The sequence below is a fragment of the Schistocerca gregaria genome, chromosome 2 (genome assembly GCF_023897955.1).
Source record: "Schistocerca gregaria isolate iqSchGreg1 chromosome 2, iqSchGreg1.2, whole genome shotgun sequence".
NCBI lineage: Eukaryota > Metazoa > Arthropoda > Insecta > Orthoptera > Acrididae > Schistocerca > Schistocerca gregaria.
In genome coordinates this window covers 794,659,408-794,677,697 of record NC_064921.1, presented here as the reverse complement: position 1 = coordinate 794,677,697, position 18,290 = coordinate 794,659,408, and the positions used below count along the sequence as shown (strand labels likewise).

Genomic DNA, 18,290 nt, shown 5'->3' with positions numbered 1-18,290 from the left:
TGTCCTCGCCTCTCCTCGGACTACCAGGGAGTGGCCACGCAGACATGCGATCTGACCTTCGACACTACGGTCGTCCGTTCGGCCAGTGCTAAGATCGCCCGGTCGACGTCTCCTCTTCCTCCTCTCGCCCCTCCGACACAAGCACTTTTATCAGCTTCTGCCAGGACGAAGACCCAGAAGTCAGAAGCACGGACCTTCAAGAAAGAACCGTCTCGTGCAGACCTTCTACGTACCTCGAACCCTCAGCCATCGACCAATCCTTCCACAAAACGGCCTTCAAAGAAGGCTCATAGGAAGCACAGTTCTCCTTCCCCGCCACGGCGCATTTCTCCTCCTGCGCCCCCCAGCGGTTGCCGCCCCAGGCCGTCATCCGTTTCGCCTGGCCGCACCGCTGGTAGCCGAACATCTGGCCGTTCACCAGTGGAGGAAGCTCCCCCTTCCGGCCATCTTCACAAGATGGCCGATGAACCTATAGAACAAATGGACGATGACTGTCCGCCTCCTGCTAGCGGCGGCAGTGCTCGCTCGAAGCCGGGCCCTCAGCTGCCTTCTAGATGACCCCTTCTGGCATCTTCTTCTTCTCACGTTGGCACTTATTCTCTGGAATATTCGCAGCATTCGTTCCAACCGAGAGGACCTGAAATTGCTGCTTCGCTCGCACCGTCCGCTCGTCGTAGCCCTCCAGGAAACGAAGCTACGCCCATGCGATCAAATTGCCTTCGCACACTACACCTCTGAGCGTTTTGACTTACCCCCTGTGGCAGGTATTCCGGCTCATGGAGGGGTTATGTTGCTGGTCCGGGATGATATCTACTATGATCCCATCACATTGCACACCGGCCTGCAGGCAGTTGCCGTCCACATCATTCTCCCCAATTTTACATTCTCCATCTGTATCGTTTACACTCCATCGTCGTCTGCCGTTACCAGGGCAGACATGCTGCAAATTATTGCTCAACTCCCTGCACCATTTTTGTTAACTGGAGACTGCAATGCTCACCATCCTCTTTGGGGCTCTCCAGCATCCTGTCCGAGGGGCTCCCTGTTAGCGGACGTTTTCAACCAGCTCAATCTTGTCTGCCTCAATACTGGCGCCCCTACTTTCCTTTCAGACACCTCTCACACCTATTCCCATTTAGACCTCTCTGTATGTACTACCCAACTTGCACGCCGGTTTGAGTGGTATGCGCTTTCTGATACATATTCGAGCGACCACTTCCCGTGTGTTATCCATCTCCTGCATCATACCCTCTCTCCGTGCTCAACTAGTTAGAACATCTCCAAAGCAGACGGGGGGCTCTTCACTTCCAGGGCGACCTTTCAGGATCAAACCTTCACAAGCTGCGATTATCAGGCCGCACACCTCACGGAAGTCATTCTCACTGCTGCTGAATATTCCATCCCTCACACTACTTCTTCTCCACGCCACGTACCGGTCCCCTGGTGGACCGTACCATGTAGAGACGCCTTACGTGCTCGTCGACGTGCTTTACGCACCTTTAATCGCCACCCTACAGTGGCGAATTGTATCAATTATAAAAGATTACGTGCGCACTGTCGTCGTATTTTTAAAGAAAGCAAGAAAGCCAGCTGGGCTGCTTTCACAAGCACCTTAAACAGTTATAATCCTTCTGTTGCCTGGGGTAGCCTGCGCCAGCTATCTGGCACTAAGGTCCACTCACCAGTTTCTGGCTTGACGGACGCGAATGACGTCCTTGTGGCCCCTGAGGATATCTCCAATGCCTTCGACCGCTTTTTCGCAGAGGTTTCGAGCTCCACTCATTAGCACCCTGCCTTCATCCCCCCGACAACAGGCAGAGGAGGCAAAGCCACCTAACTTCCGCTCCTCAAATTATGAAAGTTATAGTGCCTCATTCACCATGCGGGAACTCGAAAGTGCACTTGCCCGGTCACGGTCCTCCACTCTGGGGCCTGATTCTATTCATATTCAGATGCTGAAGAACCTTTCTCCTGCGGGTAAAGGTTTCCTTCTTCGTACTTACAATCGCATCTGGATTGGGGGACATGTTCCCGCATGCTGGCGCGAGTCTATTGTTGTACCGATTCCTAGGCCGGGGAAGGACAAGCACTTGCCTTCCAGTTATCGACCCATCTCGCTTACCAGCTGTGTCTGTAAGGTGATGGAGCGAATGGTTAACTCTCGGTTGGTTTGGCTGCTCGAATCTCGACGCCTACTTACCAATGTACAATGTGGATTTCGTAGGCGCCGCTCTGCTGTTGACCATCTGGTTACCCTGTCGACCTTCATTATGAATAACTTCTTGCGGAAGCGCCCGACCGCGGCTGTGTTCTTTGATTTGGAGAAGGCTTAAGACACCTGTTGGAGGGCGGGCATTCTCCGCACCATGCATACATGGGGCTTTCGCGGTCGCCTCCCTCTTTTTATTCGTTCCTTTTTAATGGATCGACAGTTCAGGGTACGTGTGGGTTCTGTCCTGTCAGACACCTTTCGCCAGGAAAATGGGGTGCCACAGGGCTCCGTTTTGAGCGTCGCTCTTCGCCATAGCGATCAATTCAATAATGGATTGCCTCCCAGATGATGTATCAGGCTCCCTTTTCGTGGACGATTTTACCATCTATTGCAGCGCGCAGCGTACATGTTTCCTGGAGCGCTGTCTTCAGCGTTCTCCTGACCGTCTTTACTCCTGGAGTGTCGCCAATGGCTTCCGTTTTTCTGCCGGGAAAACGGTCTGTATTAACTTCTGGCGCTACAAAGAGTTTCTCCTACCGTCCTTAAGACTCGGCCCCGTTGCTCTCCCATTCGTGGAGACAACAAAATTTTTAGGTCTTACATTTGACAGGAAACTTAGTTGGTATCCACATGTCATATTTGGCTGCCCGTTGTACCCGTTCTCTAAATGTCCTCCGTGTTCTCAGTGGCACGTCGTGGGGAGCGGATCGAACCGTCCTACTTCGCCTATATCGGTCGATCGTCCGCTCCAAGCTGGATTATGGGTGCTTTGTATACTCCTCTGCACGGCCGTCCATCTTACGCCGCCTCAACTCCATACAACATCGGGGTTTACGGCTTGCGATCGGAGCGTTTTATATTAGTCCCGTCGAGAGTCTTCATGTTGAAGCCGGTGAATTGCCACTCGCCTACCGGCGCGATATGCTGCTTTGTCGTTACGCCTGTGGGCTTCTGTCAATGCCAGACCAGCCATCGTATCGTTCCTTTTTTGACGACTCTCTCGACCGTCAATACGGGTTATGTGTCTCTGCCCTGCTACCCCCTGGAGCTCGCTTTCGTCGCCTCCTTCAACACCTTGATTTTTCACACCCTGCAACCTTTAGTGGGCGAGAACCACACGCCACCTTGGCTCCAGGTTCGCGTTCTCCTTGACTTCCGCTAGCTCCCAAAGGAGGTTACCCCGGTTCAGTATACCACTCCCGTTTTGTCGAACTTCGTTAGAAGTTCATTAATATGACCTTCATTTATACATATGGCTCTAAGACCAATGACGGGGTCGGGTGTTCTTTTATTGTCGGTGCACAAAGTTTCAAATACCGGCTACATGACCATTGTTCGGTCTTCACAGCTGAGCTCTTTGCCCTCTACCAGGCTGTTCTTTACATCTGCCGCCACCGACATTCTGCTTATGTCATCTGCTCCGATTCTCTGAGCGCCATCCAGAGCCTCAGTGATCCGTATCCGGTTCACCCTTTCGTGCACCGGATCAAACGCTCTCTTCAGCAGCTGTGGACGACGGGTCTCCAGTTAGCTTTGTGGGTTCCTGGCCATGTCGGTATCCCTGGGAACGAAGCTGCAGATGCCGCGGCCAAGGCTGCGGTCCTCCAGCCTCGGACGGCTTTTTGTTGTGTCCCTTCATCTGATTGTAGCACGATGATTTGTCGGCACATTTTATCGCTGTGGCATGCCGATTGGGCTGCACTTGGGGACAACAAGCTTAGGGGCCTTGAACCCTCTTCCCGTGGATTCGACATCCTCCTCACGTCCTTCTCGGCGGGAGGAGGTCGTTTTGGCCCGGCTACGAATTGGACACTGCCAGTTCAGCCATCGCCATCTGCTGACGGCAGCGCCGGCGCCGTTCTGTCCATGTGGGCAATTGCTGACGGTCCGCCACATTTTAACGTCCTGTCCTGATTTTACTACGCTGCGTCTTAACCTTGGCCTGCCGAGTACTCTGGATGCCATTTTAGCGGATGCCCCAGGAGCTGCTGCTCGCGTTCTTCGTTTTATCAGCTTGACACGCCTGTCTAAGGACGTTTGATTATGCTGTAGTTTTTTAATCCTATGTCTGTTAATACGTCTTTTATAGTGTTGCTGTTTTAACCTTGTGCCTCGCGGTACATTCCTAAATTAGTCAGGGCGTTAATGACCATTGTAGTTGTGCGCCCTAAAACCACAAAAAAAACCACCAACACCACCATCACCGTCGCGCTTAATGTCCCCATCCAACTGAAGGATCACCATCGACAGTGTCATGTGCGTGTTCGAGATGACACTCTGCGCCACTGTCCTTTGTGAAATTCTAAAATCTCTGCAAAGTATGGCGGTGAGCAACCGTGCGCCACCACCTTTCCTAGCTCGCCAAATACTAGTGGTGAACATCTCTTCCACCGTATGGCAAAAATACTTGTTCAAAACCGGTGGTAGGCAGAAAACATCTTCCGAGATTGTCCTAAATGCTTTCTCCGAAAATTATTTCGATCAGTTAGTCCACGAACCCAAGCGAATTGTAAATGGTTGCGAAAACACAATTGACCTCTTAGCCACAAACAATCCAGAGCTAAAAGAGAGCATCATGCCTGATACAGGGATTAGTGATCACAAGGTCGTTGTAGCTAGGCTCAATACCGTAGTAGCAACAGCAATTGAGAGCTTCATACCTCATAAATTGGTAAGAGATGGAACTGATCCCCCCATAGTACACAAAACAGGCCCGAACGCTGTTGCAGAGGCAGCGGAAAAGGCGTGCGAACTTCAGAAGAATGCGAAATCCCGTAGACTGGCTAAAATTTACAGACTCGCGAAATTGGGCACGGACTTCAATGTGAGATGCATTTCATAAGTTCCACAACGAAACATTCTCTAAATTTGGGAGAAAATCCGAAGAATTTCTGGTCGTATGTAAAGTACACAAGCGGCAAGACGCAGTAAATACCTGCGCTGCGCAGTGCCGATGGTACTGTTACCGACGACTGTGCCTCTAAAGCGGAGTTATAGAACGCAGTTTTCCGAAATTCCTTCACCAGGGAACACGAATGGAATATTCCAGAATTAGAAACACGAACAGCTGCTAGTTTCTTAGAAGTAGATACCTTAGGGGTTGCGAGGCAACTCAAATCGCTTGATATGGGCAACTCTTCAGGTCCAGATTGTATACCGATTAGGTTCCTTTCAGATTACGCTGACAAAATAGCTCCCTACTTAGCAATCATACAACAGCTCGCTCACCGATTGATCTGTACCTACAGATTGGAAAATTGAGCAGGTCGCACCAGTGTTTAAGAAGGGTAGTAGGAGTAATCCATCGAACTACAGACCTATATCATTGACGTCGGTTTGCAGTATGGTTTTGGAGCATATACTGTATTCAAACATTATGAATCACCTCGAAGGGAACGATCTATTCATACGTAATCAGCATGTTTTCAGAAAACATCGCTCTTGTGCAACGCAGCTAGCTCTTTATTCGCACGAAGTAATGGCCACCATCGACTGGGGATCTAAAGTTGATAATGTACTTCTAGATTTTCGAAAAGCTTTTGACACCGTTCCTCACAAGCGACTTCTAATCAAGCTGCGGGCCTATGGGGTATCGTCTCAGTTGTGCGACTGGATTCGTGATTTCCTGTCAGGAAGGTCGCAGTTTGTAGTAATAGACGGCAAATCATCGAGTAAAACTGAAGTGATATCAGGTGTTCCCCAGGGAAGCGTCCTGGGACCTCTACTGTTCCAGATCTATATAAATGACCTGGGTGACGATCTGAGCAGTTCTTAGGTTGTTAACAGATGATGCTGTAATTTACCGTCTAGTAAGGTCATCCGAAGACCAGTATCAGTTGCAAAGCGATTTAGAAAAGATTGCTGTATGGTGTGGCAGGTGGCAGTTGACGCTAAATAAAGAAAAGTGTGAGGTGATCAAACGGATTTCCTTTGGAACTCATGTGGAATTCGATTACTCGATAAATAGTTGAATTTACAGCCTTGAGAATTGTACTAAGTACCTTGGTGTTAAAATTACGAACAACTTCAGTTGGAAGGACCACATAGATAATATTGTCGGGAAGGCGAGCCAAAGGTTGCGTTTCATTGGCAGGACACTTAGAAGATGCAACAAGTCCACTAAAGAGACAGCTTACACTACACTCGTTCGTCCTCTGTTAGAATATTGCTGCGCGGTGTGGGATCCTTACCAGCTGGGATTGACGGAGGACATCGAAAGGGTACAAAAAGGGAAGCTTTTTTGTATTATCACGTAATAGGGGGAATGTGTGGCAGATATGATACGCGAGTTGGGATGGAAGTCCTTAAAGCAAAGACGTTTTTCGTCGCGGCGAGACCTATTTACTTTCTCTTCCGAATGCGAAAATATTTTTTTGAGCCCAGCCTACATAGGTAGGAATGATCATCAAAATAAAATAAGAGAAATCAGAGCTCGAACAGAAAGGTTTAGGTGTTCGTTTTTCCCGCGCGCTGTTCGGGAGTGGAATGGTAGAGAGATAGTATGATTGTGGTTCGATGAACCCTCTGCCAAGCACTTAAATGTGAATTGCAGATTAGTCATGTAGATGTAGATGGGTTCGAACACACTAGCTAAAGAGACGAACGCCGCGTGCGTTAGTGACCTGTGCTACTGAAAACACCTGGTGTTCTTCACAAATAATTGTCGTAATTTGCGCTAACACGTCAGGAAAGCTGCACGGTTTCTACATCTATATCTACATGGATACTCCGCAAATCAAACGTAAGTTCTTGACAGAGGATTCATTGGGCCACCTTCATAATTCTCTATTATTCCAATCTCTAACAGCGCGCGGAAAAAACGAACACCCACATCTTTCCGTGAGAGCTATGATTCCCTTTATTTTATTGTGATTATAGTTTTTACACATGTAAGTCGTTGTCAACAAAATAATTGCGCGTTTGGAGGAGAAAATTGGTGATACAAAATTTCGTGAGAACATTCCACCGAAACGAGAAACGCCTTCGTTTAAATGATGTCCACCCCAAATCCTGTATCACGTCAGTGACTTTCTCTCCCCCTATTTCTCGATAATACAAAACGAGCTGCTCTTCTCTGAACCTTCTCGATGTGCTCCGTTAATACTACCTGGTACGGATTTCAAACTGCGAAGGAGTATTCCAATAGAGGAAGGACAAGCGTTGTGCAGGCAGTCTTAGTAGATCTGTTAAGTTTTCTAAGTGTCCTGCCAATAAAAAGCGGTGTTTGGTTTGCCTTTCCCACATCATTTCGAGCGTGTTCTTTCCAATTAAAGTTGTTCGTAATTGTAATTCCTAGGTATTCGGTCAAATTTCGGCCTTTAGATTAGACTGATTGTTCGTATAACTGAAGTTCAGAGCGATTCCGCTTAGAACGCACGTGGATAACCTGACACTTTTCATTATTTAGTGTCAATTGCCAATTCTTCCACTATGCAAATACCTCTTGTAAATCGTTTTGCAAATTAATTTTCATCTTCTGATTTCACAAGGCGATAAACGACAGCATCATCTCCAAATAATATGACGACTGCACAGATTCTCTCAAATCGTGTATATAGATAATGAATAGCAAAGAGCCTATAACAGTACCTTATGGAACACCAGAAATCACTTCTGTTTTACTCGATTACATTCCGTCTATTACTACGAACTGTTGCCTCTCTGACAGGCAATCACAATCCAACCTCATTACTGAGATATTACATAAGCACTCAATTTCACTAGAATCCGCTTGTGTGACGTCAAAAGCCTGCCAGAAATACGGAATAAATTTTAAATCCCTTGTTAATAGCACTCAACAGTGCATGCGAATAAAGAGCTAGTTGAGTGTCCTGCCTCTCACCTACTTTAAATACGATCAGAATTTCTTTGAATTTTCTGCCAGGTTTCGAGACAGTTTAGTTGCAGAAACCATTGTAAGCAACTCGCACTGATGTCCGCGCTAAATTACGAACTTCTGTAAAATATCGCCAATCTTGGAGGTTTTGCGTTCGTTTGAATTTAGCATGCTTCTCTCCTTGTTTCTGCAACATTAATCTGACAGTGCTTAGCTATCGAGAGGTCCTGACAGAGGAATGATAGCTGGCCATTTAGCAATTTTGTTACCTACAAGAAATGATACAAGGGCATCATTAAGTAAATTCAGAGTTAGAGTAGTTCAAAGAACTGAGAACACACCGTTCAACCCTCTAATAATTTGGTTTCCAACCAGAACCTATAAACTATGTATTATCACGACGGTGTATTATGCAGAGTAAAATGGTGCAGATTTCTGTAAGAGTTTCTGTGTAGATAATTAAAATACTGTGTTTTGATCTTGTGCCATTCAGCAAGGAACATAAGCTTAATAAACTGGCATTGGTAAAGCGTAAATACTACTGACACTAAATTGTGATGGTAACCACAAGAGAACACAGGCGTCAAGTATGGAAAGGAAGATTAATGTGGGATAGTGGGTTGTACTTCTTAGTTATGACATAGATTAGAGAAATGGTACTAGGGTATTGTGGAAGCACACGCAAGACTAAGGAAAATCTCTTGGTCGTCTCGTAACGAAGCTATACCAATAAACTGCCATGTGGTTCAGTGTGCAGTGGAATGAGCTAAATTGGCAGTCCACAAAAAAGTAATGGGCAAAAAAGCCTGTACTACATGAAACTAACGATATCCTTAAAACATTTCGATAACTTTAAAAATACTTTTATCCATCTCCAGTCGTCAGCTGCACTTTGTGATGTTTCAGCAGATATGTGCAATTATCTGCAGTGTGTAACTGCAGTCGGCTCCAACAAAGCCGTGCTCCTCAAGTTTTGCTTCCGACCCCCAGTGACGACGTGGCTACGGCAAGTGCCGGTTTGTTTCCTGATACGAAAAATAATTTTAAAACGGAATTTTACACATCCATTTGATAATGGTCCCAAATCAGCCTACTTCGGTATTTTTTTATCAGTATGTATTCACAAGATAGTAAAACACTAAGAATTAACCGTACCTGAGCAGTGAGTGCAGGCCACAGCGCTACTCAGTCGCTGCTGGAATACGGGTAATTCTTAGTGTCTTACTATCTTGTGAATACATACTGACAAAAAGAATATCGAACTAGACTGGCTTGGGACTTCTCATTTTATGGCTTCCAATCGCAGGTGTCATTAAGACAGTAACAACTGTCAGTTACGTTTTACTGGTGCACATACTAATTTCTGCCACTTCTTAGTCACACGAAACATCAGCTAGTGTCTTCATATCTTCCAACCAAATACCTTGTTCTTTCGCGAGGCTGTGCTCAGGCTTCGCTTGACAAAGCGTTTGCGACCAGCACAGCGCTCTCGTGCTGTCTGCCCTGTCAGTGGTGACGTCATTACATACGTTGCTTTAATTACTCACCACAAACTCTACAACCCCAGTATCGTTATGTAAAAGAGCAGGGTGCACAACCAGCCAACCCTGTTCTGGGAAACAGGACTCTGTAAATCCTGGAAGTTTCGACGTAAATTTTCAAGCAAATACTTACCTTTCTCCCAAATATCTTAGTTAGGTCTCTGCCGAATCTGCTTTCCTGTTACATGATACTGTACGCTGAGCGTCTCTGGCTTCCCTAGATTTGCGAGTAAGTGTGGCAAATAAATTACCCCGATGAATGGCGGAAGAAACAAATCAGTGTTTCAAAACTTTTATTGCGTTCTACCAATTAGAGTGCAGATACTTACTTTGTCAGATTAAACCTTACTATGTCCACTTTCAATTAATTTCCGTGCAAAGGCAATTACTAGAAGACTTTGCCACACTTTTACATTCAGTAGTGTTTCATAGCTTTGTTTCCACAGAAAATAAATCTGTCGCTCTATTCATTTATATAGTTTGATATTTTTTATGGTCGTTTGGTTTATTTTGCAGCCAGTGCCATATATATGGTTATGAAAAAATTTAAGTACATGCAGAGTACACAGTAACTGATAAAAAATCATACCACATCATGGTAACAAGTAACAACTGAGATTATATTTGACTGAGAAGAGTAAGGTAACGACAGATCGTTTTAGACGGTCATACTTCGGGACTCGGTGGACGTGTAGCGGTGAGACAGGTGTGAGAGAGCACAGTAATGGTGCAACTACTGTGTGACGGCTGATCTGCTTGCCGCAGGTGTTGCTGTTGCGGAGCGAGAGGGCACTGCAGCGCATCGCCGACTCCCTGCCGCCCGCCCCCACGATGGTGCGGCTGCCACCGTCGCCCCCGCTCCGCCGCCGGCGCCTCGGTCTAGACTGGTTCTCCACCATCCTCAAGAGGCGCTTCTTGCGCCGCCAGTAGCCGCACGGGGTAGCAGCAGCCGCCTCCGCCTCCACCACCACCACAACTGTTCACCTCTGCAGGCGCTCCCTCACAGCACTGACAAATCTCACTTTGCGGGAGAAGACAAATCACCATTCCATCAAGTTGTGGCCCCGTTTAGTGACAGTCGGAACATCTTTAACGTTGACAAAAATACATCATCTTTCTGGGAAAATGGATTTGTATAACTGCAAGACTTGGAATCTTTTAGTGGCAACTTCGTCGCGACAGCATGATATCGTGCATTTTAGACTTGCTTTAGTGTGAAATGTTTTAACTGTATTTATAGTTTGAAGAAATTTAAATCTATCATGATAATAAATTTTAGTGACTGTACTGTAAAGTACTTGAGTATAATTTATACTTCCATACCTCCTTAAAAAATTTGACACTCAACCAATAAACTAAAGTGCCTTCGAAAGTCTGTCTTCTCATAGAATTTTAGAAGTAGCCAACCTAATACGACACGGTGCTAACTGACAGACAAATGTGAAGAGATCACAGTAGCAGACTTGCTTGACTCTTTGGACAGTACTCTTCAGATTAATCTTAAGAAAAAACTTGTCACCGTGTGTCGTCATACCTTGTACGAAATAATACTTGTACAAAATAATGTATTAGACGCCCAATGAAGGTCAAAATTGCAAGAATTTACATATCAAGCGCAAAATAAATGATTTCATATCCAATTTGTAAAATAGTTCTCTTAAAACTTGTAGGATAAAACGCCGACAAAAATTAACACTTGGCCCTGTTTACTAAATCAACCTTTGAATTCCGCACTCTACTGCGTACATACACATGTAGATGTCTTTCGTAACGTAATCATACTCTGAACTTAACACTGCGAATGGAAAAACATTAAGGCGTAAGACAGTGTCGCACTTTCTCGCTTATTGTTGGTTAGAAGTGGATACTACGTCATGTGATTTAGGTAACGTGTTTTGTAAACCTTAGCACTGACATTGCTCACATTACATGTTGTGTTATGTGAACACTCTTTTGATGACGCGCCAAGGTGTATAGAGATTAATACTGTGAAACAAAGTGCAGGACAGAATTCAGGAGTCAAGTATCATAAAATTAAGGTTCCATTACGTATCAGAGAGGCTATTGGAATCTGCAGACACAACGAAGTACAACACTTGGATTGTTTTATGAAATCGGCGTTTAAATATACAAAGCTTCGAAGTGAAACGACTGAAAGCGTTTGCTAGTGACAGTGGAATAAAGTCGCTTAACACTTAATGAAAACTCTGTTTCGGATGAAAGATAATTATTTATTTTGCACTTCGTTCGTCAAAAGAACGTGTACTACCGTTTTCAGTGGCAAAACTACTTTGATGCACACACGTACACTAATACACCGTTTGCAAACCTCTTCATATCTGTGTACTGTCCAAATTTACATCCTGCTGAACCTTCTCACTCAAAAATATTAAGATTCACCAGCTACACATTTGTTTTCAAACTGACGATTTAATCATGTCTCAGGATGATTGTCAGCCTACTATACCTTCTTGTGCTGCGTGCCATGAAGTTCTGTCTTCCTTGATTCAGGTCAGTACCTCTTCTTCACTAATCTCATGTACCGGCTTCATTCTTCTCTTGCACCTCTTTTTGAAAGCTGATACCTTGCCCGAGTCGTTTATCGTCCAAATTTCACTCCTGTACAAAACTGCACTCATTCAACAACAATGTCAGTGGTAAGAAGTTTGCCTTTCTGTGGAAAAAGATCGGTTACCAATTCCTGTTGTACTAATTGCACACCCGACATTTGATTTCACATAACGTAGAGGCTCTTAATGTAACTAAAGAGTTTCAGAACTCGAATGTTGTCAGATCTATCAAATTTATCTCGCATTTTTCCGCTATGTTACGTTACTTCTGTCTTGCATTGTCACCTATTATGACTGCGAAAATAAGCCTCTCGGGAAGAAGTGGGTAGTCTTAATCTCAAGATTTTCTTTCGTATTTGTTCAGCTTCTCTTCCTGTATCTTTGTACAATTACTTAATCCGCTGTGCGCAGCTGGAATGAGTGAGCGTGAATTTTCGTGACAGTAGCCGGTATCGGTTGCCTGCCCGTGCCGTTAAGCCAATAGTGGTAGCTTCAGCGGCAAGACAGAGGGGAGGGGCTCACAGTTACCGGGGGTCAGGTATGTGAAAGGTACTCAGTTATGTTGGCACAGGCGACCTCCTCTCCGATGAGGAGCGATTATTGAGAGTACGGCGGATAGAGGTACGTGAGTGCAATGTAATGCTTAACCATCTTTATCTCAGACATTTGAGTATTCGGGGGAAACCGTTAGTTACGGCTGGAGGTCCAAACGGTCAGTTAGGTGAATATGTTTATCGCTAGAGTAGGTCCACGGAATGTAATTGCGAGAACTGCGGGGTTAAAATTTGCATCCTCGGTGCTTAAGCGACGTTTGTGGAATTTTCCAAGTTTAAGTTGATCTTCTCTGGAAATAGACCACATGTCACTCGAAGTACGTTGGAACTAAAATCTCGATTAACCTTTGTACAGAGCGTAATTGATGGACTAAACGTCTACATGGAAACATCTTTTTCCCATTTTTTGCGTAATGTAATGAATGTTTCGTCGTTTGGGGCTTGTTCATCTAATGTGATTTCCTCCATTAGTTGTCTAAAGGAAGTGCTCCAACCTTCAGTTCTTACGTAACATAAGTCCAGCAAAAATTGGAGTTCGTAGGCACAAAACTACACATGTTCACGGATTTGAAACGGATGCCGATGTATGGATCTTAGGTACTGACACCCTTCGTCAGCCGTTACAGGACGAACTTGGCACAGCAGACGCGGTGTCACGGGTCCTGCACTGACAGGTAGCACCGTCTGTAGGGAAATTCCGGTTTCAAACTTCTTACACATGGTAAATCTTCTCGTGTGAGCTCAGATTTATTTTATTTACAATGACAATTTCTCTCTATGTAAGTCGGTCTCAACAAAATATAGCATTTGGAGAATGTTGGAGATTCAAATTTCGTGAAAAGACTAGTTGCCCCAACGCCAAACCCCTTTGTTTTAATGATTGCTACCACCGCTCCCATCCCCCCCCCCCCCCCCCCCCCCCCCTCCCATTCAACTCGCGAGTCATATCCGTGAAACTCTCCCCTGTTTTGCGACAGCACAGCACAGCACAGCACAGCACAGCACAGCACAGCAGAGCACAGCACAGCACGAGCTGCCCTTCACTGAGGTTTTTCAATGTGCTCTGTCACTCCTATCCGGTAAGAATCCCACACTCTAAAGCAATACTACAGCCCAGTATAGACAAGAATTGTGTAGGCTCTCTCTTCAATAGACATGTTGCATCTTCCGAGGTTCTGCAAATGAAACGCAGTATCTGATTAACTTTCCACACATTATCTTTGTGATCTTCCCAATTTAAGTTGTTCCTAATTGTAATTCCTAGGTATTTAGTTGAATTGACAGCCTTTAGATGTAATCGAAATTTAAGAGATTCCTTTCAGTGCTCGTTTGAATGATATGGCATTTTTCATTCGGAATGTCTCGTATATGTACGTCAGGAACAGTAAAACATTCACTTCGAGAACGCCAAATACCACTTCCGTTTTACTCGCCAACTTTCCGTCACTTACGAGGAAATGTGGCCATTGTAACAGGAAATGTTTTACTGAACCATGGTTTTACTTCGAAGAGAAACTTTTACAAACATTCTTACATAAGTCTTCCCTGAATGTGGTGCTCTGATACATTAAAGATTATAAAGAACTACGTCACATTTTGACACCAGCAGTAAGTCTTTTTTTTTTTTCAGTAAATTTTCGCCTCTCCTGGATCTTACCGATCCCGGAGCACGCTTTTGCAGACACGTGTTGGGTACGGTTTGACACGTTTTACTGTTTTACGAAAGTTGACTTAGGCAAGATAATACTTCAAACACTCCATTACAATTTATTTCATTTCTTACCTCAGCGTTCAGTGACGCAGAAATGTGGATCAATACGGGTATCATAAACTTCCCCCTCTGAATCGGAATTACTGGTCTTCTTCTTCGGCACTGACAAAACCATAGATATTCTCTACCCCTAAAACTGTGTAGAGCGCGAGCAGTGGGACAACAAAGCTATAGGTAGTAGCCTAAAGCGCCATGGGTCTCAACACAGCGCAGAAGTATGAAAGTCTCTTCTGTGGAGTACAGACAGTCGACAATTCGAAAACCACGTCGCAGGAAAGTGCGCAGACACTTCGTTGGTGAGTCTGTACGGCTACGATCAGGAGGCACGACTTCGGCTGAGTTATCGCATACCACGAGCGGGACTCGTGCGCTTACTGCTACTGTCCGAGTCGTAGTCGGCATCCGTTCACAGTACGTTGACCTACCGCAATAATCCTACCGGGGAAAGAGAACCTACAGTTCAACGTGGAATGCGAACCGCGTGTCGTTTCTGCTGTATCTTCACATCATTAAGAGGTTCGATCCCACGACCTCGCAGTTTCCACGCTCACACTCGACCACTGGCACCAAGCGTAATGACATTTACAGCATGGAGGATTCAGTGTTAATGTACGTCTACATCCATACTCCGCAAGCCACCTGACTGTGTGTGGCGGAGGGTACCCTGAGTACCTCTATCGGTTCTCTCTTCTATTCGTCTCGTATTGTTCGTGGAAAGGAGGATTGTCGGTATGCTTCTGTGTGGGCTCTAATCTCTGATTTTATCCTCATGGTCTCTTCACGAGATATACGTAGGAGGGAGCAATATACTGCTTGACTCTTCGGTGAAGGTATGTTCTCGAAACTTTAACGGAAGCCCGTACCGAGCTACTGAGCATCTGCAGAGTCTTCCACTGGAGTTTATCTATCATCTCCATAACGCTTTCGCGATTACTAAATGATCCTGTAACGAAGCGCGCTGCTCTCCGTTGGACCTTCTCTATCTCTTCTATCAACCCTATCTGGTACGGATCCCACACTGCTGAGCAATACTCAAGCAATGGGCGAACCAGCGTTCTGTAACCTACTTCCTTTGTTTTCGGATTGCATTTCCTTAGGATTCTTTCAATGAATCTGTCTGGCATCTGCTTTACCGACGATCAACTTTATATGATCATTCCATTTTAAATCACTCCTAATGCGTACTCCCAGATAATTTATGGAATTAACTGCTTCCAGTTGCTGACCTGCTATTTTGTAGCCAAATGATAAGGGATCTATCTTTATATGTACTCGCTGCACATTACACTTGTCTACATTGAGATTCAATTGCCTTTCCCTGCACCATGCGTCAATTCGCTGCAGATCCTCCTGCATTTCAGTACAATTTTCCATTGTTACAACCTCTGGATACACCACAGCATCATCTGCAAAATGCCTCAGTGAACTTCCGATGTTATCCACCAGGTCATTTATGTATATTGTGAACAGCAACGGTCCTATGACACTACCCTGCAGCACACCTGAAATCACTCTTACTTCGGAAGACTCCTGTCCATTGAGAATGAAATGCTGCGTTCTGTTATCTAGGAACTCCTCAATCCAATCGCACAATTGGTCTGGTAGTCCATATGCTCTTACTTTGTTCATTAAACGACTGTGGGGAACTGTATCGAACGCCTTGCGGAAGTCAAGAAACACGGCATCTACCTGTGAACCCGTGTCTATGGCCCACTGAGTCTCGTGGACCAATAGCGCGAACTGGGTTTCACACGACCGTCTTTTTCGAAACCCATGCTGATTACTACAGATAGATTTCTAGTCTCCAGAAAAGTCATTACACTCGATCATAATACGTGTTCCAAAATTCTACAACTGATCGACGTTAGAGAAATAAGTCTATAGTACTGCACACCTGTTCGACGTCCGTTCTTGAAAACGGGGATGACCTGTGCCCTTTTCCAATCCTTTGGAACGTTACGCTCTTCTAGAGACCTACGGTACACCGCTGCAAGAAGGGGAGCAAGTTCCTTCGTGTACTCTGTGTAAAATCGAACTGGTATCCATCCCATCAGGTCCACCGGCCTTTCCTCTTTCGAGCAATTGTAATTGTTTCTCTATCCCTCTGTCGTCTATTTCGATATCAATCATTTAGTCATCTGTGCGACAATCTAGGGAAGGAACTACAGTGCAGTCTTCCTCTGTGAAACAGCTTTGGAAAAAGACATTTAGTATTTCGGCCTTTAGTCTGTCATCCTCTCTTTCAATACCATTTTGGTCACAGAGTGTCTGGACATTTTGTTTTGATCCACCTACCGCTTTGACATAAGACCAAAATTTCTTGGGATTTTATGCCAAGTTAGTACATAGAACTTTACTTTCGAATTCATTGAACACCTCTCGCATAGCCCTCCTCACACTACATTTCGCTTCGCGTAATTTTTGTTTGTCTGCAGGGCTTTGGCTATGTTTAAGTTTGCTGTGAAGTTCCCTTTGCTTCCGCAGCAGTTTTCTAAATCGGTTGTTGCACCACGGTGGCTCTTTTCCATCTCTTACGATCTTGCTTGGCAGATACTCATCTAACGCATATTGTACGATAGTTTTGAACTTTGTCCACTGATCCTCAACACTATCTGTACTTGAAACAAAACTTTTGCGTTGAGCCGCCAGGTACTCTGAAATTTGCTTTTGTCACTTTTGCTGAACAGAAAAATCTTCTGACCTTTTTTTAATATTTCTATTTACGGCTGAAATCATCGATGCCGTAACCGCTTTATGATCGCTGATTCCCTGTTCTGCGTTGACTGTTTCAAATAGTTCGGGTCTGTTTCTCACCAGAAGGTCAAATATTTTATCTCCACGAGTCGGTTCTCTGTTTAACTGCTCAAGGTAGTTTTCAGATAAAGCACTTAAAAAAATTTCACTGGATTCTTTGTCCCTGCCACCCTATATCCGGCAAATTAAAATCTCCACCCGGAGCTATAACATGGTGAGGAAATCTACTTGAAATACACTCCTGGGAATTGAAATAAGAACACCGTGAATTCATTGTCCCAGGAAGGGGAAACTTTATTGACACATTCCTGCGGTCAGATACATCACATGATCACACTGACAGAACCACAGGCACATAGACACAGGCAACAGAGCATGCACAATGTCGGCACTAGTACAGTGTATATCCACCTTTCGCAGCAATGCAGGCTGCTATTCTCCCATGGAGACGATCGTAGAGATGCTGGATGTAGTCCTGTGGAACGGCTTGCCATGCCATTTCCACCTGGCGCCTCAGTTGGACCAGCGTTCGTGCTGGACGTGCAGACCGCGTGAGACGACGCTTCATCCAGTCCCAAACATGCTCAATGGGGGACAGATCCGGAGATCTTGCTGGCCAGGGTAGTTGACCTACACCTTCTAGAGCACGTTGGGTGGCACGGGATACATGCGGACGTGCATTGTCCTGTTGGAACAGCAAGTTCCCTTGCCGGTCTAGGAATGGTAGAACGATGGGTTCGATGACGGTTTGGATGTACCGTGCACTATTCAGTGTCCCCTCGACGATCACCAGAGGTGTACGGCCAGTGTAGGAGATCGCTCCCCACACCATGATGCCGGGTTTTGGCCCTATGTGCCTCGGTCGTATGCAGTCCTGATTGTGGCGCTCACCTGCACGGCGCCAAACACGCATACGACCATCATTGGCACCAAGGCAGAAGCGACTCTCATCGCTGAAGACGACACGTCTCCATTCGTCCCTCCATTCACGCCTGTCGCGACACCACTGGAGGCGGGCTGCACGATGTTGGGGCGTGAGCGGAAGACGGCCT

At 45.5% G+C, this 18,290-nt stretch overlaps 1 protein-coding gene across 3 annotated transcripts in view; it reads left to right on the top strand.

Annotated features, from left to right (window-relative positions):
• The window catches only part of LOC126336507 (uncharacterized), a 64,493-nt gene extending 53,674 nt beyond the window's left edge, over window positions 1–10,819 (top strand). For all 3 annotated transcript variants that reach the window (XM_050000284.1, XM_050000283.1, XM_050000285.1), the window contains one exon: window positions 10,355–10,819. In XM_050000284.1, the coding sequence (XP_049856241.1) occupies window positions 10,355–10,519 (165 nt within the window). In that variant the 3' untranslated portion in view covers window positions 10,520–10,819. The remainder of the gene's footprint in view (window positions 1–10,354) is intronic.
• Window positions 10,820–18,290: the final 7,471 nt, after the last annotated feature.